The sequence below is a fragment of the Mchenga conophoros genome, linkage group LG14, assembly GCF_057382185.1.
Source record: "Mchenga conophoros isolate Kocher_MC1m ecotype Shallow Benthic linkage group LG14, M_conophoros_male_GT1.1, whole genome shotgun sequence".
NCBI classification, from domain to species: Eukaryota; Metazoa; Chordata; class Actinopteri; order Cichliformes; family Cichlidae; genus Mchenga; species Mchenga conophoros.
This window is the reverse complement of record NC_140539.1, coordinates 31705553-31730820: the sequence shown is the minus strand read 5'-3', so window position 1 is coordinate 31730820 and position 25268 is coordinate 31705553. Positions and strand designations below refer to the sequence as shown.

Below are 25268 nucleotides of genomic sequence, written 5' to 3'. Positions count from 1 at the left end.
CCTGTCAGCTTGGTGGGTTGTGAGAGGATTATATGGAGAGAAAAAAAAAAAAAAAAAAAAAAAAAAAAGGGGGGAGTGAAGGCTGACACAGGGCCTGGCCCCGGTGTTTCTCCCCTCTCTGACTGATATAGCCAATACAACATCATTAGTTTTGTTTTGTTTTGGTTTTGTTTTTTTTTGTTTTTTTTCTCTTTATGTTTGATTACAGGTAGGGAAGCCGAGGCTGACCTGGACGCCTGCTCTCCCCTCCACCATCGTTGCTCACTCCTCCACCATCTTTGAAGTGACCCTGACCAAATGCTACAGCAGCTGGACCTATAACAACAGCTTGAAAATGTCAACAGTGCTGCAGGAAAACGATATCAGGCTGCGGAGATGGAGAGTGTTAAATCCAAGGCCCGTTTCACTACACGGGGAGATTTCCGTCAGTCTCTCTTCTTAAATGAGAAGATTGAGAAAGGTCCGGCTCCCACCAATGACTTTGACCACCTGCTATAGAGGAACTATCGAGAGCATACTGAGCAGCTGTATCACTGTCTGGTTCGGGAACAGCAACATGCCGGACAGACGAGCTCTACAGAGGGTTATGCGAGCAGCTGAGCGCACCATCCGCTCCGAACACCTTGACCTGCACTCAATCCACAGCAGGCAGTGCCTGATCGGACACACCCCTCTCACACACTCTTCACATTCTTGCCATATGGAAAAAGACAGCTTCAGCGGACAGAGCTGTGACGACACGCCCATTAAGCCCGGAGGAAAAGTGAGGCCGAGCAAAACAATGCTGACCTTAACAACTCTGCATTAAAACTGTGCAGGACAGTGACGGACCAACACTGATGATCGGGCAGCAAAACAGGGCGTGCCACAGACAAAGGAAAACTGAGGACAGGAGGCACCTCAGAATGGAGAAAAACACCAGGAGAAAATAAGCTGAAGGCACAGGGGTCGGGGCTCAGACAGGAGCTGACCTCTGGGAAGAGCCGAACAGCAGAACCACAGAAAGTCCAAGGGAAACATCAATGGACTTTAATCTGATTTCTACGGAAAAGACTCTGAGGTTTCTGCCCTCAATAAGACCTCGAGGCATCAGAGCAGAAACTGAGCATGGCCCAGGAGGAGCTAGCTGAAAATCGAACCCATCAGGCTTGGAGTCCAAGACACCGGACTTGAAATCAGGCCGGAGCATCCTGGAGCTAGATGAGCAGTGTGATTTGTCCGGTCTGCTATGGAGCAAACGTTAGGGGGATGGCTTCCTGTCGCCTCTGCCGTCCTCCGATCGCTCAGCGTCCTGGGCTGCCCAGCTCCGGACTGAACGCTCGGGCCGAGACACCCAAACAACCATGGACTCCATTCCCCTGGAATGGGACCACGACTACGACCTGAGCCGTGGGCTTGAAAGTGCAAGCAGGGATCCCAGAGAGCCTTGAGGCCTGTGTTAAACTAACAGAACAAAGATTGAGGTCTTCCACTGGGGAGGTGGAAGCTGCAGACTCTCCTATACACCTTCTGGATGTGAGCCGTTCCACCTGCAAACAAACGGACAGCAGTCGCACTTCTGCAAGCAACAAACGGACATCCAGACAATTGAGCTGCGTATCAAAACCCTGAAGGAAGACCGAAGCAAAAGGGTCAAGTTAAGGAGGAGCGAAATAAGGAGAAGATGCTGGACACTGGAGAAAAGGACTGCCTCAATTGGGGCCAGAACCAGTATGGACAGAACTCTGAGCAGCAGCACCAATGGATGCAAACAGACTGAAAAGGAGGAGGGCAGGACCCAGGGCACGCTTCAGGCCGTGGTTTACCCAGAACACTACAACAGGAAAGTGATGAACACAAACACCCACACAAACACACACATCTACATGCACCGACTCAGAGTGAAAAGAAACATACATATGAACATATGCACTCGTTGATTGAGGGAGAAATGACACACACACACACACACAAATTAAAATGTTGATTCAATGAACTGAGAAGTGATCCACACACACACACACACACGCTGATGCAATGAAGAATGCTTTACTAACAAATGCTGCACACAAACATCCAAATACGGAGTTGGTTACAACAGCAAGAACTGATTGATTATTTATTGCTTTGATAGCACTTTGATAATGAAAACAATGTCTGTGCGTGATGTCTGTTTATGGCTCAAAGCCTCCACTGAATTGTGTACTGTGCTTCACACAGTCTAACAAGGAGCAGTGGTACAGAGCGAAAATGATGAATGAATGGTGTGAGTTTTATTTCGAAGAGATTATGAAAAGGTTGTGTTGATTCAACTTAGTTGTTTACGTTTTTGCCAAAGTAAAGAGTTGGTGTGTAACTAGTGTCCACTATTGAGTCAAGTAAATCCAACATGTTTTGTTGGTGCAAAAAGGAGTTTTGGTTGATCTTTGGGTTTTGTTTGATACTAGGTTGATTCTATCAGTGAGGTTTGGATTGTTTTCTTTCTCTGAGAGAGAAAAGGATGGTTTTATGCTTGGGCATGTTTGTAATGGGCCCCAGTATCTGTTATTATATGAGTGTTTAATTGGTTACGTCTGTGTTTGCTTTCGTTACAGTGCACTGAGATAAGAACATCTGAGAGGTGTGATCCACCGGTGGTGATATTTTGGTATTTTGTGAGCTCCTGATTTAACAAATCGGCTCCTTAATCCAGGCCTGAGAGAGTGAATTTTAAAGTGCTATAAAATATTCTTACTGAAAACAGTCGCGAAGTATTTTTCTCCATGATTATAATGGGCTGAGGAGAAATTCACTTGTATGGGACACTGGTCGAATGAAAAGTCCTGATCCTAAAAGGATTGCAGCGAGTCAATCCAGTCCAAGAAAAAGCAATAAATAAGGAATTGTTTCCTTTAAAATGATGACGTCATCTTGCTGGTGAAGGAGCCTCGAATAGGTTGCGCGTGAGACTCCATTATCAGCAATATCTGGTATGAATGTGTGTGGATGTATGCATGTGACTGGACTGTTATGGACTGACGACTAAAAGCTTTAACTGACTTGGTACTGAGACAAAGACGGTACCGACTTTAGGATTAGTAAATGTCCACAGACAGTTCACCCAGCCTGTAAAAGAAGGGTGGATGTTTTGTCTTGCTTTGTTTTGTTTTTGCAAGAGCAGAAGGTTGACAGAGACTGAGGGGGGAGGCTGTAGCTTCACAGGAGTGTGAACTGCGGATTTAACCCTTGGGTTGCCAAGTTGGAGTTACTGATGCTTACATAAAAAATTGTGTTTTAGTAGCTGTGTTTCGATTAGGGTACCATTATAAAATGGTTGGGAATGTTAAATGCTAAAATGAAGAAAAGGTTTGAATTCACTTATGACTGAACATGTTATTAGTATTAATCATAGTGGGTCACTGTAAAGAGTCAAGTAACTTTTATAGAGGAAAGAAAGAAAAAAAAAGAAAAAACCCTCTACCGAGGCCTATAAATAACAGGGAATGATAGACTTGCCACACGCAAAATAGAGATAATGTAATGATAAATACTGGTCCCCGCCTTTTGGGTGACATCTTGAAATAGTCAGCAATTTAAAAGTAAGATAGAACCGATAAGGGTGGTGCTGCACAAGAACGAGAGTAAGATAAAGTAAAATATTGTGTTTAGCTTTGAGAAGTTTAAATTAAAATGTACCATTACACTCAGAGGATCAATATGAAGTTTGATATATGCTAATTTTGAGTGAAGTACATGACTGGTGACTGTTCTGTCCTGAGCTTTTGTTTTTACAGCACCCGCTTGACCACACCAACAGTTTTTCGCCACCGAAAAGGAGTACTTGTAGAGAATAGAGAATGGGGAGGAAAATCACCAAAACTGGGAAAGGTAAGCCCCAAAGGGGGTGATAACACCATAACTTTCACTTATGGTCAAATTCTTAAAATTTGACCCCGAACTTGAAAAATTCTTCAAATATTTAGAGACAAAGTAGGTTGAAATAAAATATAAGGTTATAAACCACAAAAGGATGAAGCAAATGAATTGATAAGATGGTGAATCGATACGCAGTAAGCTGTCGATCACGTTGATTATGTTTATTCTAGTGAGCAGAGCAGGATTATTATTACTAAAGAATACAAATGAAATAGCAAAAACTAGAAGTGGAAAAACATTTGTGCTAACGGAAATAAAATCAAAATAAGAAAAAAGGAAAATTGACTAAAATTGTAATGAGTGTTTACAAAACTAATTAAAATCAATTGGATTTATAGCAAAATGTGTGTAGCACCATTGTTGTGTGTATGCCCTACGATAGTCAAGTCATTTAAACTTTACATAGTGCACAAGGGGAGTTCATTGATCACTACTGTGAAACTAATAAGATTTAGGAGCTATGTAAGAAACTTACAGGTTCCACTGAAATTTTTATAAGCAGGATATTAAAACTTATTTATATAACAATATCAAAAATGTAGATCAGGGACCAACTTAGAAGTCACTGACACTTGACTAGCTGTAAACCATTGGTTTAGGAATAAGTGATTGCACTGGGCTTTCTATTACACAAAAGTCAACTCATTTATGATATCTGAGGAAGTATTGTGATTTAATTTGGAGACACAAAGGAACATTTGGCACTTCCCACATCTCACATATGTTTACTGTTGCACCCAACCATTCCACAACTGAAATGCCTGTGACTCTTAATTATTTCAGGCAAACGGAGCGAACCATATTCTGTTATAATCCCATCTGATTGGGGCTTTTATTCTTGACGTTTGGAGAGAGCTCTTCATTACTAGTACTAGTCAGGTTTTGTTCACATGTTTGTTCCAGGTCTCTCAGTCAAGAGGAGTTTGAACTCCAAATATGGTGAAGTCTTTTCGCACATTGAGATCACTAATAACTCTTAGCAAAAATGTGATCTTGTAGAAACAATCAGGTGACATGGAGTCAGTTATAAGTGCGACTCTCAGTTTTACTTTATTGGAAAATATTTTTGCATTTTATCCATATTTGTTTTTAACAAAAATCAAAATTCCACATTCTCCTGCATATCAGTTTTGAACCAGATAGGACGACAGATTGTGGCCCTGTGTTTTCCTCCATTACACCTGCCACTGCATCTCGATAATCTTTGTGTTGTTCCTCCTGGGGTGTCACTCTCCCCTATCTGGCTCACATGACTCTTACCTTTTGAAAAATTATGTTTGAATCTCGCTATTCGGTCAAGAATTCTCTATGCCCTTGTTAAAGAGTTGTCTACTAGGAAAAAGTGAAATGAATATAAGTATAAAGTCCCGACGTGCACTACAGTATAAATTAATAGGTTAGGCATGTTCTCCGTGAAATTAAATAAGCTTAAAATAAATAAATAAAAATAATAAAATAAAACTCTGAGTTTAACAAAATGTTTCAAATGAAAATATCAGGTCTATCTCTCTGGCTTTCATAAAATGTAAAAAGGGTGGGAAAAAACAATTGGTAAGACCACCACCCCACACATGTGATATTATTTAAAGGTACGGTTGTCCTCTTTAAGAAACATCAGGACTTAGAAGAGTGGTAAGTAGAGTATGAGAGCTACAAGTGAACACTAAATGTACACTATGGTGTGTTAAAATAAATTAGAGGGCCGTCAGGGGGTTATGAGGGACATTTATAAAGCAAAAATCCCACAAATCTTGAAATGCACTTGAAAAGCTCACACACGAAGGTTAGCTTAGCTGACCTTGAAGAGCTCATCAGGGGGAGCATACTCCCCCTCCTTGAAGAGCTCCCCCATTCAACCCACATCACCGGAAAACAGCTAACACCAGATAAGGCAGCGTGGTGCAGCCCGAGACAACAGGATTGGAACATCTAAATAATTGTGCGAGCACCTTCAAAAGGTTTGTCGATTGACCAAAATTATGAACACGCAGTGCAGCAGGAGTTAATAGTCTTAATACCCAGGGATAAGCAGGGGAGCATGGCTGATGTGTTGAAACTGGAATTTTGTGACACTTAGTTTTGGCAAAATACAACTAAAATTATAACTGGCACTAATCAACATTAACCTGAAACTGAGGATTTTCGGACAATATAAATTAGACTAAACTAGCAAAGACTTGGTAAACATTGATTACACCTGGTACAAACATCAGGACTGATGACTATTGTAAATCTGGAGTCGAAACAAAAATAAAAAATAAGAACTAATGAAAATAGTAAAACGATTTGAACCCTGGTGTGGAGTTTTGCAACTCTGACCAGGAAGCAATATAAAATGGATTGTTGGAACAGTTGGCGTTAAAGTCTCTTTCGGCACTCCAGTCTACGATGGCATTGAACATCTTTAGCCGTTGAACATCTTTAGGGTGGAAAAGGGTTGGTGTGACCAACGGGTGGTTTGGCTTGTTGTAAGTATATTTTGACATCAGGTGGCTCTGGATAGACCAGTTACCAGGTCTTGGAAAGAGGACAGACTCATTAAATGAGAAGAAGGAAGTTCCTGGGATTGAAGATCCTCTGGGTGAGTGGTTGATTGAAAACATTCATAAAATAAAAGCTATCTGTTGTTATTGATTGGTAATAGATTGATAATTGGCCACATTTACGGCTGTGTTGACTTGTTGTGGACGTAGTCTGCCTCATGTTTGAGCACTCTGACTAAACAGGTTGAAAATAGACACATTAGATGAGAAGAGTATGCAGCGCCACCCTGTCAGACCCCAGTGACGATGGAGCTCAGTGATGAATCAGGTGAGCTGCATTTATGGCTGTATCATGGCAGAGTTTCCCCTGCTGTGGTCAGTGAAGAAAAATCAGGAGAATGTCAAATTTAAGAGAGCCATCTATAAACGTTTATGTGTCAGGTTGAATGGGACAAAAGGGGGTGTTTTACTGTTGTTTTAATATCAGCATTTTATTGTTGTATGAGACTTATGCAACGAGCATTTATAGAAGCTTTTGACCGTATTCTAACATTTGTGTCCCTGTGATTGTTATAACCTCTGATTAGTCTTTTATTTACAGGTGTTAGGATATTGATTTAATTTTTCTTTGCAGGGGTAATCATGATAATTTATATACATATGGCAGTTTGTTGCTCATTATAGAGTTGCGCTCAAGTTAATAAGGGTCAAAAGCTACAGTCAGCGCGAGGTCTGACTGATCTATGGTGTGGAGTGACTTCGAGCATGGAGGGCTGCACGCGCTTACATAACACTAAGATCATGTTATTCTTTGTGATTTTTATTCAATTATGTCTTTTGCTAGATATAAGTAGTGGCAGTTAATTAGACGATATTCATTAAAATATTAAAAATACTTGAGTCAGAACATTGCACGCAGATCAACTTAATATTCTGGGTAACGTGGTGCCTGCCTCACCTTTTCTTTTAATGTTCTAGTTCTGTTGATTTGACACATTGGAATGTGTCAAAAAAAGGGGGGGGGGGAAGTTGGGTTTCAACATCAAACAAGGATTGTTTGAACATTTTTATAACTTGATTTGTGTCTTTAATAACTTAGGAATGGTAAAGCTTAAGCTAATGGTGGCCCGAGAAGTTTACGGTCTTTTGTAGAGAATCAGTGAGAAGCATAAATCATTATTTATTTATCATTATTTCCATCCACTAGAAGGTCGGTAGATAATAACATTAGATTATTAGGGCTAGGAAGGGGGTGTTTTGGTTTTCTGTCTCTTACAGAGAAAGGAACAGACACCAGACGAGGCCACAGAGATACGAGGGTCCTTCGCAGCAGAGACAGATACAGTGACTGCCGAGACACCAACTGGGTCCAAGGGTCATGGCGTTTGGGCTCCAGCTAGTCACTTCAAAAGGATGAATCCCATAAATACAGCAATAACCATGAAGGGGTTGACGGAAATCCGGAAACACCAGACCAACGAGGTTCGAGAGGCTCTTGGGCAAAAGGGGGACGCCTTCCTGTTCTTTTCTGGAGGATACACGGGAGACACAGGACCCGAGGATACACAGATCGTTGTTTGAAATAGGGGCAGAATAATCCCCTGATCTGTGTCACGACTGAAGGGTTGTCTAACCCCTGAGGTTGAAGTAAGAAGAACAGAGGATCACGCAACTGGACGACACTGGTAGCTGCTGCAATAAAATAAAGGTTAAGAGCTCTTTGGACAGAGGTTCTAGTCTACGTCTGAATGGTATAAGGGAACACCAAATAAAGCTGTGGGAGAACAGGGGAGTGTCATCTAGACCTGCTATCCTTGTAGTAATAGTTTGTCTTGCACCTGACTTGCGCAAACACAGAGGTCATCTTACATATGGTTTGCCCGTCAGGGGGACAAAGGACCTCAGGAGTGAGAAGAGATGAACCCGGCCACACTGGGCTACAGGGTGTTTGTGAGCTCATTAGAATAATGAGCTCATCAGGGGGAATTGTAAAATTATGATATTATTTTATGCCATGTTAGACCCCGAAATAAAGATTGTGAATTATTATGTAGTTTAAGTTGGCATTATTCTCCTGAATTAGAAGAAGGTGATAATTATTGCAGTATTTAAACTGATTTGCATTGCATTAGACTGCTGATTTATTGTGAATGAATGATATTGTTTATGATGCATTATACTGTTGAGTTATAAGGAATACTGTTCGCAGAAAGTCATCGCCTTATTTGTCTGATTAGAAGAGAATAGAACATGCTGGAGTTTTCTGCCCCATCTCAGCACGAGCAGATAAACAGGGAGCCAAGGTCGTAGCTTAGGCGCCGTGTGAGAGAAAGAATGTGAATGTTTAGGCTTTTATGATAAGATGGGAGAACCAGAGGCTATAAGAGTTTGAGCAATGCTCCACCACTTTGAGATTTGAGGCTGTCTGCATCAGTGTCCATCTCCCACGTGTGTGATCATTAAATCATCGTTTGACTCAACCCGACCGGACCAGTGTTGTTATTGTGGTTTTTCTCTTGTCTCCATCCCCAATATTTTGAACCTTAACAGCTCCTACCTGTTTATCTCATCGTCATTCTCTCATTTGGTACAGGAAATCAAATTACAGTCAGATATAATCGTAAGTCAGAGTAGTTCTAAACAGGAAACTCGCTCTTGAAACAATCTTGTGCAAAAAAAAAAAACTACAGTTCCTACGTTTAGGACAGAAACAAGTCCTAAACAAGCTATTTTAGCATCACAGTAAGTTATTACAAATTGGTGAACGGAGTGTTCAACACACAGGTTATGATAAAATCTTGTCGGAGTAGGGTGAAAAGAATTCATTGTCCTAGAACATGAACTCAAGACAAGACATGAGAATTAAAAGGGAAAAATGTCCTAATAGGATTTTGGCTTCAACACTTGCAAAAGTCATGTGATTTATACAATTTCATACTCATTAAATGCTCCCTTGTGGCCCATGATCTGTTATAAACTGCTCCCATCAGGATAGAAATGTTTCATGACTAAAACAGATAACTCTGTTTAATAATTAGAATTTTGTTTTCTTTTTTTATTAAAAACAAAAATAGTACCCAAATCATGGCATCAGAAATGCTTCAATAACTCCTCAGTGTAAAGGTCAAGGATTCAGGGTTTCTTTAATCTGGCCCACATCTCTAGGATGAACTTTCATTACTTGAATCCTGTTAACATCCTTTGATCTACAAAGGAAGGAATAAGGGACACTACCTGGTGTGAGCTGATGTGATTTGGAACTAAATAAAGTCAGAAATCATGAGCGTAACTCAGCCTGTATGTCACTACCACTATTAGAATTATATCAGTTAGGATCACACCCAATGGTAAAGTATCATGGACGCAGGCAAAGTGTCTTGATGTGGTATATACAGACAAAACACTGCAATATTCAGCCAGCTCTGCAACAGCCCAACAGAATTAGTAAGAAATGATCAGTGCCGCAGGAAATGCTGGGGGTAGAGAAGCATGATTTTTGGAAGAAAACAGCCTCTGATTGTACAACAAGTATGACATTGTCATTGTCAGAATACAAGCTTCAACCTTCAGCAAGTAAATTTCATTGGGCATTGGTGCAGTATAAAGTGAGCTCTAAGATCCAACATAAAACAAATCTTACACTGTGACACAGATAGTTTCAGTAAAGAATAATGGATAGCAAAAAGGAAATGACAGTTCAAGGGCACTTTCACTCCCAGCACAGCCTGCTTGGTGACATGCTGTTGTTTCACAGACTGAGGATGCCAGTCATGCTATTGGCCCAGGTTTCAGAGACCTAACACCCACACTAAGCACCCGAGTGGGATGACAATATTGATATGGTGTGTCTGCTTCACTGTCATCTCCTGTGATGGCCACGGTCCTAACAGCTGACAAGCAAGCGCTTCCATGTGGAGATGAGTCATTTCAAATGAGGGGGAGCTGCTGCCATTTCAGGAAGACGCTTTGATAGCAGGCTTTTGACTGAACACAATGACTGTGATTGGTTCGGTACCAATGAGTTGCTTACGAAAACACCGAGCTTCTTGTGGATGAGCCCTCGGATGGATGAGAAAGAGTTTACATAAACAGCAACCCCCATCAAATCAAATCCTAAATCCACATCAAAGAGAGAAAAAAAGAACTTGCTCAAAATGATCTAGGATGCTTCATAGGCTCACCAAGACCCCTTGGTGTGATGCCGCTGCTTTCTGAAGGGTTGACAGCCCAGTAGTAGTACTTCAGCGTATGCATGAGCTGAAGCACAGTCCCCACCCGACGAATAGTGTTGTAGATGGTCGCTGTGCCAATAAACTCAGCAGAAAGGTAGGTACACAGAGAGAGCTGTACCTGGAACACAAACATAGACACATAGATGTACTCATGTTACTAAATGCACAGTTAAGTAAAAAATGTAAGTAAATATTGACATCAGCCCAATGAACCACAAACCACTTTTAGAAAGAAGTTTTGCTGTGATATTTCACACTAACCGAGCTCATTATCCTTGCAGGTGTATGCTCTAGATGGCCACTGACCCTGTATTACTCAATTTCATATTTGTCGCAGCTCCACTCTGTTCAGTGATGATTAGCGTGTCCTCTGTAATTAGCAGTAGACCTGAGAAGAATCCTTAATCCTACTACAGCCCTTTTAGCACTAAATACTGATGGCTTTTCCCCCATATGTCATAAATTGCAAGATAGTAATGAGCCAAATATGAGTCATGATGAAAGGTGGCAGAGTGGCTATGATGTGCGTGTGATGTGATATCGTTTGAGGGCCTCTGAGACAAATGAACACTGCAATACTGTTAAAGCAATATCCATGGGAACAGAGTATTAAAATTGCTCACAAAATCTTATATGACCATGGAAGGACATCATAGGTCCCGTGTAATTAATGCACAGTGCATGTCAGGGTGCTCACTGGCACAGCTGGCTCTCTGCAGCCTGTGCAGCTCGAGAATATGAAGAGAGGAAATGTGGACCTTGTGGGATGTCCTCAGGGAAGGAGCCAGAGTAGCTGTGTGTAGCTAAAGTGTTCTACCCCACTTCATTACCTAGCTGTTTCTTTCATTTCTCTACTCTTTTCTCTATGCCCTATTTTGGAGGAGTGTGGCAGTCGAGCCTCCAGACACTTTTGTATTTATTTCCTCTTTTTATTTATTCATGCCTTGGCACCACAAGCAGCATTCCTGAGGCAAATGTATTTGCCACACACACATTTAGCTTCTTTGATATACCTCATCCTATTTTTTATGGGTCATTTTTTAAAAGGAGGTGGAAAAGACCTCTGGAACATTTAAAACACGCTAGAAAAGCAGTAGTTCACTGAATGTCACTTGGGCCCTGAACACCGTCTAGAGGTAAAACGACAATTTACTTTTATTTGACATCTCAACTGGCAGAGTAAGAATAGCTTTCCTTTGCTTCAAATTTTGCAAGTTGATCCTTGGAAAAATATTTAATAATTATTCATAAAAACGTTTTTCACTTGCAGTGTTATTACCCATAGAGTTTATTTTATTGCAACATACACAAATGCTTGCTGTCACTGAGAATCGTATGGGCTCAAAATGTGGTCATAAATATTTTGTACTTGTAAAAAAGATTTGTATGTGTAAAAAAGATTTGTGTGTACGTAAAAAAGATTTGTGTGTTCGTAAAAAAGATTTGTGTGTGCGTAAAAAAGATTTGTGTGTTCGTAAAAAAGATTTGTGTGTGCGTAAAAAAGATTTGTGTGTTCGTAAAAAAGATTTGTGTGTGCGTAAAATAGATTTGTGTGTGCGTAAAAAAGATTTGTGTGTGCGTAAAAAAGATTTGTGTGTGTAAAAAAGATTTGTATGTGTAAAAAAGATTTGTGTGTGCGTAAAAAAGATTTGTATGTGTAAAAAAGATTTGTGTGTTCGTAAAAAAGATTTGTGTGTGCGTAAAATAGATTTGTGTGTGCGTAAAAAAGATTTGTGTGTGCGTAAAAAAGATTTGTGTGTGTAAAAAAGATTTGTATGTGTAAAAAAGATTTGTGTGTGGACTTAGAAAAAAAAACCCTGCAGGTTACAAGTACGGATTTTGACCCTATTTTTCTTCCTTTCATCTGATTGGTCAATGTCATGTCAATCACAAATGTAACAATCCAATCAGAGAACAGATGGGTTTGGCTGTCGGAGGGGCGCTTTTTTGAACTGCAGGTCCTTGAAGGGTGATACAGTTTGAAGCTGGAGGATCGCTATATAAATATCCGATAGCAGCTAGGTCCCCTAACTTTCAGTAGCTGTTGAAAGGAAAAAGTTGTGGTATATCAGTGGTTAGAAATACCATTATTACTTTAGGATTAGTTTAACACAAAGTCAGGGCTGACCCAGGACCATTGCTGTGAGTCACAGTGCACAGCATAAAAGTCCTTTCACATCGGACGCAGGATGTGCTGCAAATGCTAACTGCTAACTAAAAGCAAAGGATCTAGAATTTGTTACGCTGGCTGCTGGGCTCTGTGGGTTTTTGCAGCAGCTCTACCTGTACTAGATGCACCTGCTCCTTGTCTTTTCTATCTCTGACTTTATGTCCTCTACAAGAGTTTTTTTTTTTGCTGGTTCTTCAAATGTTCAATAAAAACATGTATGCTAATTCATAACGAAGAAAGCTTTGTAATGAAGACTGTCATTTCCAAAACACTGCCCTCCCCCACCCCGCGGTCCGCAGCGCTGTTGAAAAGGCTGTGGAAGTCCCTGTATTAAACACGTAGACCTGTGACACAAAAATCACCAAACTCGGACGACCACAGACTGTTTTCCTTCGTGGTGATGAAGGAAAACGCTGGGTTGGCATGTAAAAGGGCATTTATTCCCTTCAAAGACCTGCAGTTCAAAAAAAGCGCCCCTCGACAGCCAAACCCATCTGTTCTCTGATTGGATTGTTACATTTGTGATTGACATGACATTGACCATGAAAGGAAGAAAAATAGGGTCAAAATCCGTACTTGTAACCTGCAGGGTTTTTTTTTTCCTAAGTCCACACACAAATCTTTTTTATGCACACACAAATTCTTTTTACACATACAAATCTTTTTTATGCACACACAAATTCTTTTTACACATACAAATCTTTTTTACACATACAAATCTTTTTTACACATACAAATCTTTTTTACACATACAAATCTTTTTTACACATACAAATCTTTTTTACAAGTACAAAATATTTATGACCACATTTTGAGCCCATAGAATCTCATCAAAACTGACACCAGTATGATGCATACTTGACAGCCTGTTTCCATTAAAATAGAATGAATGTGTAAGGATTTTTATTTTTTTATTACCACCCCACGCTACAGAAGAAATCATGATGTGGGGCATTACTAAAGCCTGTTATTGTAACTCTGGATATGCCAGTGAGAGTTACCTGCAGGAACTCACCTTGGCAGGGGTGTAGATCCAGATGGCAGGATTGAAAAGGATGTGGTCACATAGCTGCTTCAGGAGTGGTGCTCCATGTGTTAGACCATCCAGATACTTTGCAAAGGAGAGGAACTGTTCTAATACAGCCCTGGTGATGTGTACACGTGATGACTGTAGAGAGAAGCACAGAGTCATGTTAAATAACAATTGTGTCACCAGGACGATTCTGCTGTAAGCAAGTTTTTATGTTCCCTGATACTTGCTGCATCAAGCAAACCCTTAAGGTAACTGTTTGTGAAATGTGTCTGCAATATCCAGGGGAAGCTAAAGCCTTTTGTCACAAACCGAATAAAAATATCTGTAACTGTGTCACCGACACCTGAAAGATAGGCAGAAGCATTAAACTACAAAAGTGGTCAGCAGCAGATAATATAGTGTGATATGATAATGTGCATTTTGAAAATCTACATCTACACATATAAATATATATATATATTCATCTATGTGTATGTTGTGTATGTTGGCATGGGTGAAAAATTGATCTACTCAGTCATTTTGTCAAGTTACTGAAGTCCAATTATAAATTAAATATACTGTATATTATATTAAAATATTCAAACAAAATGAGTGCAAGTTGTTTTGACTTTGCAGAAAAGTCAACTTTGACGAGTTCTTTTAGCGATCATGTCTGGCACCTGTTCACTGTCCAGGTGGACACTTGCTGAGGGCAAGAGAGGGGATAAAATGAAGGCCCGGGAAGAAGGGAAGGTGTGGCATAAACAGATAATGAACAGATGGTGCGATATGTGAAAGTGTGAAACCTGGCGGCGGGAAGGAAGCAAGGGAAAAAAAAAAACCTTCAGCTCTCAGGTGCCGACTCTGCCTGGCTGTTAGTTAACAGCAGCTGAAGCCAGCAGGAAGGCAAGTCACTGAGTGACAAAGTGGCATCATTTCTCAGCGCTCCAAAAGAGCGAGCACTCTAGAGACACCGGCTGCTAGATCTGAATCACAAAATGGGTAAATAAAAATTGATGTGAAAAGAAAGGGAGGGTGGAGGAGGGGGGTGTTCTTCCTCTAGCTCTGTTTAGTTCAAAGACACATTTAGGACTCTGCTACAGGCAACGACAGATTAGAGTAGTAACGGGGCTGTGAGAGTGTGGGGAGACGCGGTGCACATTGGCACTGAGGACAATGGTAGATCGCTGGGATAGGACTTTGAAAAGATTTCGTTGGGAAAAAAAGCCAAATAATTTCCCAGTTATCCTTTTATTGAACTAGAAAATGAAGTGGTGAACATGTGCTTTTTTCAACTATAATAAACGTCTATACAGCTGTTATTTTATTTGTAATTTCTCACAGACAGACAGTCAGACAGCATCTTACACGCATCATGATTATTATAATAAACCCTGACTTTTTTGTTGTGGCCTATGAGCACATCATAACAATAAACATACAGACAGACATTATGAAAGAACAACATATTGTTTAGAACAAGCCAGCAGATGCCTGGTAAAAAAAATATCTAATATAAAAATAGCAAAACTATAACAAATTTAATAAGATGCATATACTGAATACATAAAAAGGTAAAATACGCACATTTAGAGAGTGAGAATTTGATGAGGAGCTGTACTGTGCAAATGTAAAGCAGCATGAGTGAGTGTTTGCAGTGATACTGAGTCTTGTGGTCTGTTAGCAGGGGAGCGAATGCTCTGTGTTCAGTAGTGTGATGGCTATGGGGTAAATGCTGTTGTTTAATCAGTTTATATAAGCGTACAGGTTCTATAGTGAAGTTGGGTCAAAATGTTCCTGTATTATTCATACAAGAAAACAAACAAAAGAAAAACAAACAACCAATTAAAACTGCCTGAAGCCAAATCATTTCCCTTTCAGGGCCATCTTCGTGTGCATGTCTCGACAGCTTGTAGCATAGCTGGCAGGTTTTTTTTTTTTTTTTTACTACATTCACAAGATTTGTGAACTGTGAATGTGTTCCCGGGATGAGACTGAACAATAAATTGTACTGTACCATATTGAGAAATTTGATGAAGGACATTTAGCAAATACGACAAGAACTGATTTGTGAAATCTGTGTCTTGTGGAAATGTGTGAGATCAAGGAAGCATCTAATCTAAATCTAGCTTTGATGAAAGCAGTCCCAGCTCGCACAAGGAGATGAACCTGAAGGCAAAACTGTCTGAATTTTTCTATTTTATTTTTTATGGACTGATTCCAGAAGACTTTGATAGTACTGCGTATTTTTACAGGTGTGGTAACACAGGTTAAATTAGAAAACAGTGGCAATATTTTGTGTAAGCTCTTGCATACCTTCTCTAGTAGGTATCCAATGACCAAAAATCCCTTTCCTCCCAACATCTGTTCCTGCATGGCCACGGAGCTCTTGAGCAGCTCAAGCAGAAAAGCCATGAGAGTGGCACTGTAAAAGTAAAAGTCACAATCTCTCATACAGGAATAAAATGCTCATCGACTCACAGACTCTTAAGATGTAATTTGTCCATCAACTATTCTATAAACAGAATGGAAAGGGGGGGGGGGGGACAAGGTCATTTTCAGAGGATGTCAGAAGTCAGCTGGGAACTCTAGCTCACTGCTTTCATCCCTCTTCAGTGCAGGAGAAAAGGCTGGTTTGCTGGGTTCTCCAGGGACAGGGGAATTTCTTTATGGTGAACTGTAACAGAGTTTGTAGGTATCATATTTTTGTACGAGGTGGGGGAAGAAGGAGGAGGCAGGGCAGTGCAGTGAAGGCATTTTTTTTCTTTGTTGCAGGGTTTTTTTCTCAGCAGAAGCCTTTGGCTGAGGAACAGTGGTGCTTGGTGACACTTCTTAATCGGCTTTTCCTCACATCCTCTAGTGGTTTTCACCCCAGCACAACAATCACAAGGACACAATCACTCCTCTGCAGGCTTGCTCATGTATAGAGAACATACACTACATGCATACAAACTCCTTTACTTAATGTTAACTTCAAGTCGTTTTTTCCCCCTTTGGTCTATTTACTTAAACAGAGAACAGAATTAAATGACACGACTCTGTGTGGGTCTGGTTTATCCCATGATCCTTTGCTGCAAGCAGAGATTCTTTCCAATTTGGTCGAGGAGTCGTAGCTGATGCGACACCAGCACTGCTTGGAAATCAAGGTGACACAGGCTCACGCTATTATTAAAGGGGATTTTTTTTAAATCACTATTTGATGATGCTGTCAAGAGCAGCCAAGGCAGATCAGGAAGCATTATATGGAGTTAATTGTTGCAGACGCTTTGAACTTCTCAGCCCAACAGGCTTTTAGAAGGACTCAGTCTAAAAGCCACGGCAAGGACAAAGCAAAGTGCTTGGGAGAGTTGCACACAGTGAGCCAAAGACTCTAACATGCTAGAAAGAGAGGAGGAGGGACAGAGAGCTGAGAGGAGAGGAATCTACAGAGGGACAGAGCTTTGGGTATCAGGGATTTGTGCTGCTATGCGGCCACTCCTGCGTCCATCCATGTCATTGAACTAACACAGGATTAGAGCAGAGCTCCGGCTCCATCCTGGGCACAGTTGGGAAGCTTTGGGCAGACCAGCTCAGAACGATGGGGTGAGAGGAGTCTGAAGCAGTGAGCAGAGATAATAATGAAAGGGGACTACAGCTTGACCAAGACTGCTATATGATACAGAAAATCTCATCACTGCATTATTTATCCAACAAATCCATGCTGCAGACCCTGGGTGTTTCTGAAGTGAATCCATCATAAGTTGTCATCTACTATAAAATCATAAGCAAACCCACATTCGTAGTTTTCAACCATATTAAGCATCAAGTTTAACAAAATAGCCCATTGCTTCTGTTGATTTTACTCCCAGTGAGTTATGAGGTTAACTGCCAATAAGCTTAACACCACAAAAAAGGGTGATAATTATTTGGAACACCTCAGTGACTTCCCAATTAGGATAAGTCAGATGCTGGAATGTTGCAGCTGAACTTGATAATTTACATGAAGATGTATTCATGGGGAAAAAAAGCAACCCTTAAGTCATTTTAAGAAGTGATTAATATTACTTTAGTTGCCAACCCTTCATCAGTCACAAACACAGCCATAAATCACAATAAAAAAAATATCAAAAAGGAATTAAATTCACAACTTTCCCCCCTCATCTACATTTTCATGTATATAACTTCTACTTTCATTTCTAAAAGAAGTTGTACAGTCTCAAAATTGCTTCTTCTTACCAGACAGTTGTTTCCACCTGGCTGTCATTCAGCTGATGAAAGTCCAGCTGGGCAAAGAGGGGAAAGAGAACCTGGATCCCACCAATAGAGTGTATGGCACTATGGATGGAGTGAGTCACTGTGGCTTTCACATCCTGGAAGGGTAAGGCAAAACCCATAAATACGCCTTCGTACGGACTGAATTTTAAACCTTATGTAATAAAAATGAACGAGTCAGTACCTAAAGTATTGAGCACAAAGTTAAGAGTAATGCAACTGACCTGAAGCATAAGGGCGTGCGGTGAGTGCACAAAGATGGAGGCGTTTTCTCTAGGCGAAGACTCCAGGCAAAGCTGGGCATCAGTGGCCTTCGCATTATAGGTGAAGGCGATGGAGTTGGCTAATTTGCCATCATATAATACCTGCTTGTGATGCTCTGCTAAGTGAATATCACTCTCGGACTTGAACTTAAATGTACTCTGTTAGAAAAAAACAGAGAGAGAGAGAGAAATCAAATAAAGGAATGACATAAATAAAAGTGTGAGAGTGATGGGCTATGTATTTTTCTTAGTGAACATACACCCCATCATTGCCTCTTGGGTGTTATCTTTTAATTATAACTTCATTTGAGAATGAAAAATGGCTGACACTGAGTGCATTACAGCATATCGCCATTTTCAAAATGAATTTTCTCCATTGATTAAAGCATCCTGTTCATCTCTATCATTCTGTATGGGTGCAATCAACAACAAAAGGCAAAACCATTAGCTTTTTAGTAACTAAGAGAATAAAGTGAGCTGTGACAGCAGTATTATGTTTACATGTCAAAAGAAAAGCTGTATTCAAAATGGCTGTAAATAAATTTCCAAAATATGAGACGTAAAACTCATGTTTAAACTTATATTTGTAAAATGAATTATTTTCATCGCTATGTCTCTTGGAGATATGGAGATATTTGCTGCATATTTTGTCTTACTTTGAATGTGCACGTAAGCCTTTTGTTCTGAGTGCAACATTGCCTGATGACAATCTTCAAGTTCGACTGCAGAGTACAATGATTAGGGTCTGATGACAAAGATCAAAGCTGCTTTGATACCAGAGATGATTGTGTAGCTGCATTAATTTAACCAAGAAGCATTTACTCCACTCTGTTCATCAGCAAATTCAAGCCGAGCACAGTTACTGCTGAACTCTCACAAAAACATACTAAAAGAAGGCTGCAGACAAGGCACTGTCAGAGCAGTCTTTTTGGATATAAAGTACGCAAGGTTTTTTGGTGTGTGTGTGTGGGGGGGGGGGGGGGGGGGGGGGTGTTGCTTTTGCTTGTTTTGCACTGACATTGTAATTTTCTTTTCCAATACAGTCATGAAGCAGAGACAAATTGGGGACGAGTTTTGCCAATACAGCTGAAAACACATTCAAATTAAAGCTGGCGGTTGGCAGTTTAGCTTCAAATTGCTGTGCCACCTAACATCTATAGTAATAAGAGGAAGAAAACGGATTATAAATTTACGCCCAGCTGAGGGAAATAAACCAGCGACTTGATGATTATGATGATAATTCAATGTTTTACTGGGACTGTGTGTCTTGTAAGAATAACTGCATCATATTTACCACAATGCCTTTACCAACATGTCTCATAAAGCACAGGTTAAATGAGTCAGTGGTTTAGTAACACATTCAATATGGCTACCATAACAAACTGCTGATCGATGACAGACTAGTCTCAATTTACTCAATCAATTAGCTGTTGACAGATGAGCTGAATTAATCTGTCAGTGCAGTGTGAACGCAGAAATCAATTTCTCTAATCAGGAGGGCTGAATTATTAATGGGTGAAAGAAATGCTTTTCCTTCCCTCTCTGACTTGTGGGCAGCAAGACTGTGGTGGTGAGATAAAGAGAGACAGAGAGAACTGAAGCAACAGTGATGAAACAACCATCTGGTCCTAGAGGGACTGTAGATAAATACAGTATGTTCCGCAACATGGCAAACAGGGTTTGCGCACCTGTCCAAAACGCATCTAAATCTGGGATTCTTTTTCTCAGTGAGGAATAAATGGATAAAAAAATGTGATCTGACTCAGATTGTCAAATTCTACAATGAGTATGGTTTCTATTCTGACTGCCTCTGAAGTGCAGAGTTGTAAGTGGGTGGCAGCCTTTAGTAGAAACTTACATTTGGAAGTTTTTAATAATCTTTATTATTAAACAACAAGTACAAGTATTGCACAACACTACCTTGCATCTTTTGAAATTTAATAATACTATTTGACATTTTCATTCCGTTTTGTTACACATGTTACAGTTTCGTCTCTGCCTAAAGTGCTATGAACCTCTTTCAACATGATGCTAGTAAATATGTCTATTTATAGAGATTTATAGAGGTGTTATATCAGTTTCCTCACAGCACTGAAACTGAGAGGGTTTAATGACATATCTACGTACAGTCCGATGATAAAAAAGCATAAGAGATAATCTCTTCGCCTGCTATGATCAGGTCCACACAGCGGACATCATGCATCTCATCATGAAGTCTCTAACATCCTTCAAAAGTTTCAACTCATGGAACCCAAGTGGCAAGAAATAACAAGCTCCACTGCTTTGCACTTTTGTGCGATCCTTGCCGCAGTGTGAAAATAATGATCCCATGGGTTTTGGGCTATCAAACCCTGTAGCGTGACAGCATCATTCCATAGGCCAGACACTCATAAAAAAAGAATTAGAGTGCAGTTCCTCCACTGACCAGGGGCAACCCAGTCTCTCTGCACACCACAGGAAGACACTTAGAGGACTGCAACACTCCCTGTTGCCTGTGATACAAGTAAAAAAATAACACAATATACCCGCGTATGACTTTCATTTTCTTCTGCTACCGACCCTTGTGTGTTTTTAATACAGTGAACTAACTATCCAACTACAAATTAAAATAAAAGCAATTTTTCACTTCCAAATAAAAAATGTTTTTCAGTATTAACCAAATGTTTGAAGATTAAGTACCATTAAATATCTGTGTGCGCTGTAAGCCCCATTTTGCTGTTTTATTACAACTGTCAAGGGTTTGCATTTTTCTTTCTGTATATTGTTTCTTACTTGCTAGGAAAAAAAAGTCACATATCTATCATCTGCATGGTTTTTGTTTTGTAGGCTGTTAGTTTTCTGTTTTACTGACTTTGCTTGTCATTGTTTTGTTTTACTTCCAGCTTTGGTCCGTTTCCCATCGGCTCCTCACTAGTTATTTATAAAAATTACTGTTGGGATTATTTTGTAAAGCAACACATTCCTGTGGATTATCTGAAGCTTTTGTGATTCGGTTTTCTTACATAGTCAAAAGTATTTGGCCATGTTCACTTTACATGTACAGGAGCTGTTTGGGCATGAAGCTCACAGTTTTTATGTTGATATTAATGTTGGTGCCAGAGAAGGTTTGGAAGTTTCCAGTTAATAAATCAGTAGACTGTTGGCCGCAAACTGACTTGTTGCAATTGTGGCACATATGAATCCAGTGAGAGAGAATGATCCATTCTTTCACAAATGTTTGTAAAGGCATACTGCACAGTTAGAGGTCAAATACTTTGGGCAACAGTGGACCAGATTTGTGCCCCAATATCTTCTCCTATAGCTTGTGTTTCATACTGCAGTGCAGTGTTGTTACAAATTTCATGGGCTAATCTACCTTATGTAGAACACATATGATAGTGAGAATAGAAAACAAAGGAAAAACAAAGTGCATCATGTGAAAAACTGTTAATCATGGCACAACTGTTTTAACTTGTCAAATACAGATGACATTATTTCCAGGAGAATAAAGAAAAATGAAAAAAGAAAAAAGAAGAAAATATTAGGAATAAGTATGCAGAGAGGGGATTTTTTAGGCTTTCTGTTTAAAGAACTCCTAGACCTCGTGAGTCATTACCTGACTTTTGAAGATTAACTAACTGCTAAAACGGGAGTAATGAATGGAGAGAAAAAAAATATGTCAGCTGCTGTCAGGCACAGTGTGTCCAGAAGCACCTCTAACTGTATCTGTCAAAGTCTGTGAATGTCAAGTCAATCATAAAGTTTGAACTTTACAAGAAAAAAGTTGTTTGTTTGTACTTTAAACGAAATAAACAGAAGTACATCCAAGTTCAGAGCCTGAAAAAGAAATCTAGCTAACACAACACAGTCAGATTTACAGCCATAAATCATAACATGCACTAGAAACGGTAACCCTAGGCAGCAATAATCTCTGTATTTAAACTAAGTGCAGTTACGGTTACACTGAATACACAGTGGGAGTAAGTGAAAGCATGTCGAACATCAAACATGGAGGAAAGGACCACGGATTAGAGAATAAATCATACATCAGAGGCGATGGTTTTTCTCAGGCCCTGCTGAGTTCAGACAGTATAAAGTTGAGTGTATAGTACATAGTCTAACAGATGTATGCTGAGCTTGGCTGCACTCAGACTCCTCCAGGCAATTCTGCATTAAAACAGACCTCTCGTCATTTGTATAGCACTCCCACTACAACAATAAATCAGTGGGGTAGACAACTGTCTGACCTTTCTCCCCAACTCACCTGTCTAGGTCTTAAAAACATTGTTCACAACTTCACAAACTGCAGATAATTGTCTCCCCTGGGGACATTTATTCTTCATTATTTCAAGAATTCTGAACGATTGCTTTGCTGTGTCTTAATAGAAGATCATGAAATGCAGTTAAGGAGGGGAACAACAAGTAACCAGCCATTAGCAAAAAGAGAAAACAATGATTTCTCTGAGAATTTCTTGGGCATCAGTAGACCTGACTTTAATCATCTTCAGCAGGGTAGCTTTTACTTAGTAAGTTTGTCTTTAAAACAGCTGGAGACAAAACACTAGTGGCACAAATTGGTCACTGAGAGTGCAAACTGAATGAGTCACATCTTGTGTTCAGGGTTTATTTAGCATGAAATGCCATTCCTACTTTTGTGAGAGGGTGTTGGGCTTAACACTGAAGAAACAGAACAGAAACAGCCTTTTGTGAGCATCTGGGACAAAAGTGAGACAATAAGGAGAATAATCTGAAAGTAAACAGGCACCTCCTTTTTCTTGCAGATCAGTGGGATGTTTTGTCAACATATAATAAATATTCACACTGTAATCCCTATTTTGGGAGGTCAGTTTCCTTTTATATTCACATTCATGTTCTGATTTTTGTTAAGATGCTCGGGAGCGCTCCACCTGCTGCAGCTGATATAACTTGGCTCATGTCTCTATCCCCTCAGAGGGCCTGCTGCTTTCCTCTGTGTACTGTGCCATTATTCCCCAGAAGTAGGTAATTTATGCAGCCGTTTATCTGGGAGGAAAAGCAGGACAGCGATACAAGGCAAAGGAACTACAGCAGGACAGAGCTGCTCATTGATTTCACAGATGGATTGGTAATGCAGACTGCTTACATGTAATCTAATTTAGGCACCCACAAGCACATACCTTATAGCCTGGTCCTAGCTGATGAATTGCAAATATCTGAGCGGGATTGAGAGCTTCGCTGAACACGAAGACAGCTCCTAGCTGTCCGCAGAACACTCTGTTAGCATCCGCTGTCTCTGAGGACCCAAGGAAGCACTTATCATAACTCTGCAAGAGGGACATAGAAAAAGAGGCAACACCATCAGGGACTAGAAGAAAAAGAAAAAAATATATATATCACACAGCTCTATTACGCAGAGGTCTAAAAGTAAAATGTAAAATATTTGATTTTTCAAATGGGTCCTTCAAATGTGTTTTATTTTCTATTCCAGCCAAGAAATTCAATTTCGTTTTTCAAAATAACATTCTCTCATGTTGTTTCAGTGTTTACGTTGACAATTCCCTGATGGAAAGAATTTCCTAACGGCCCTGATTTACAAAGACATGAAACCTCTATATAATCTCTGTGGTAGTGAAAAAATGTGCTCTAGTTACATCCAGCACCAAATCGAAGGGCTATTTACAGCGGCAACAGCAAATTGCATAACAAGTGAAGATCTATAAAAGAGGTTCAATGGAAGAATAAAAACATCAGATTAGTTGATAGAGATCTGGTTCTATTTAACCCTGTAAAAATGCTGTTTTACGTCCAACATGTGTAAGATTTAAAGCAAACAGTCAACCAAAACATTACCACATATATTTATGCTAACTAAGAAATACAGCTTTAGTGGACTGTATTACTTAGAAAGATACAATAATCTATATCTGAGTTGTAGTTAAGAACAGAATAAGGCAATTAAAAAGGATATCTAAAGATGACAGCATTTAACCTTTAAGATTGTAGCCTCAATAGCAAAAAAACAGAAGAAGAAATCAAAATTATACATATAATGCATGTTAGATGTCTTCCAACTAAGTAAAGAAAATTCACTGTCTACAAAACACAGAGCTTTTCAGCAAATATACAGTCCTTAACAAATTTATTTACCACCTGTCAAAATAACAAGAAAACCCAAATATTAAAAAAAAAAAAATATCTGCCAAAATCTTGTTTATAGCTAAAACCTATATTGTTACTTAGACAAAAAAAGTCACATTTCAGTTCATGTGAATTCATGTTTTTATGCCCTCTGGTCTTCTCAGAAATCAATCAAGCACAACACAGTCAGATTTACAGCCATAAATCATAACATGCACTAGAAACGGTAACCCTAGGCAGCAATAATCTCTGCATTTAAACTAAGTGCAGTTACGGTTACACTGAATACACAGTGGGAGTAAGTGAAAGCATGTCGAACATCAAACATGGAGGAAAGGACCACGGATTAGAGAATAAATCATACATCAGAGGACAACATTCAACCACTAAAACTTTTCTGTTAGTGGGTGTACCCCGCCTTTCTGCCTATGAAAGCTGGGATAGATTCCAGTGACCCTGTTAAGGATAAATGGAAGAGAATGGATGGAAGGACGGGATGCGGGAAAACAACTGTAATTTAGCGTCTTAATAAAAAGTTTTTAAAAGTTTGATTATTTTATCTGCTTTTCTGTAAAACAATCAATTTGAAAATTTGTGGCCAACAACAACAATTACAATTCAGCAAAATAAATATAATATAACAAAATAAAAATATAATTTTTAGTGAAAACTGATGCATAGTGATGGATTAACCATCACAGAAACATTTTGGAAATTACAGAAAATTTAGGACAGCTCTGGCTTAAACCACATTGCCAGGTTGTCTAATAAATTTGTTGCTCACTGTATGTGACCAGAGACCTGCTTATGTCTATGGAATACTGCAAATGTTCATGTTTTTCTTCATGTATCGCAACATTTCTTTAC

General features: G+C 39.7%; 1 protein-coding gene across 2 annotated transcripts in view; it reads right to left on the bottom strand.

Annotated features, from left to right (window-relative positions):
* Positions 1-25268, bottom strand: part of nbeab (neurobeachin b) — a 213630-nt gene that overhangs the window by 131566 nt on the left and 56796 nt on the right. For both annotated transcript variants that reach the window (XM_085243955.1, XM_085243956.1), the window contains exons 8-13: positions 23441-23587; positions 18267-18464; positions 18007-18140; positions 16108-16216; positions 13795-13947; positions 10559-10727 (exon numbers count right to left, since the gene is read on the bottom strand). In XM_085243955.1, coding sequence (XP_085100081.1) covers positions 10559-10727; positions 13795-13947; positions 16108-16216; positions 18007-18140; positions 18267-18464; positions 23441-23587 — 910 coding nt within the window. The remainder of the gene's footprint in view (positions 1-10558; positions 10728-13794; positions 13948-16107; positions 16217-18006; positions 18141-18266; positions 18465-23440; positions 23588-25268) is intronic.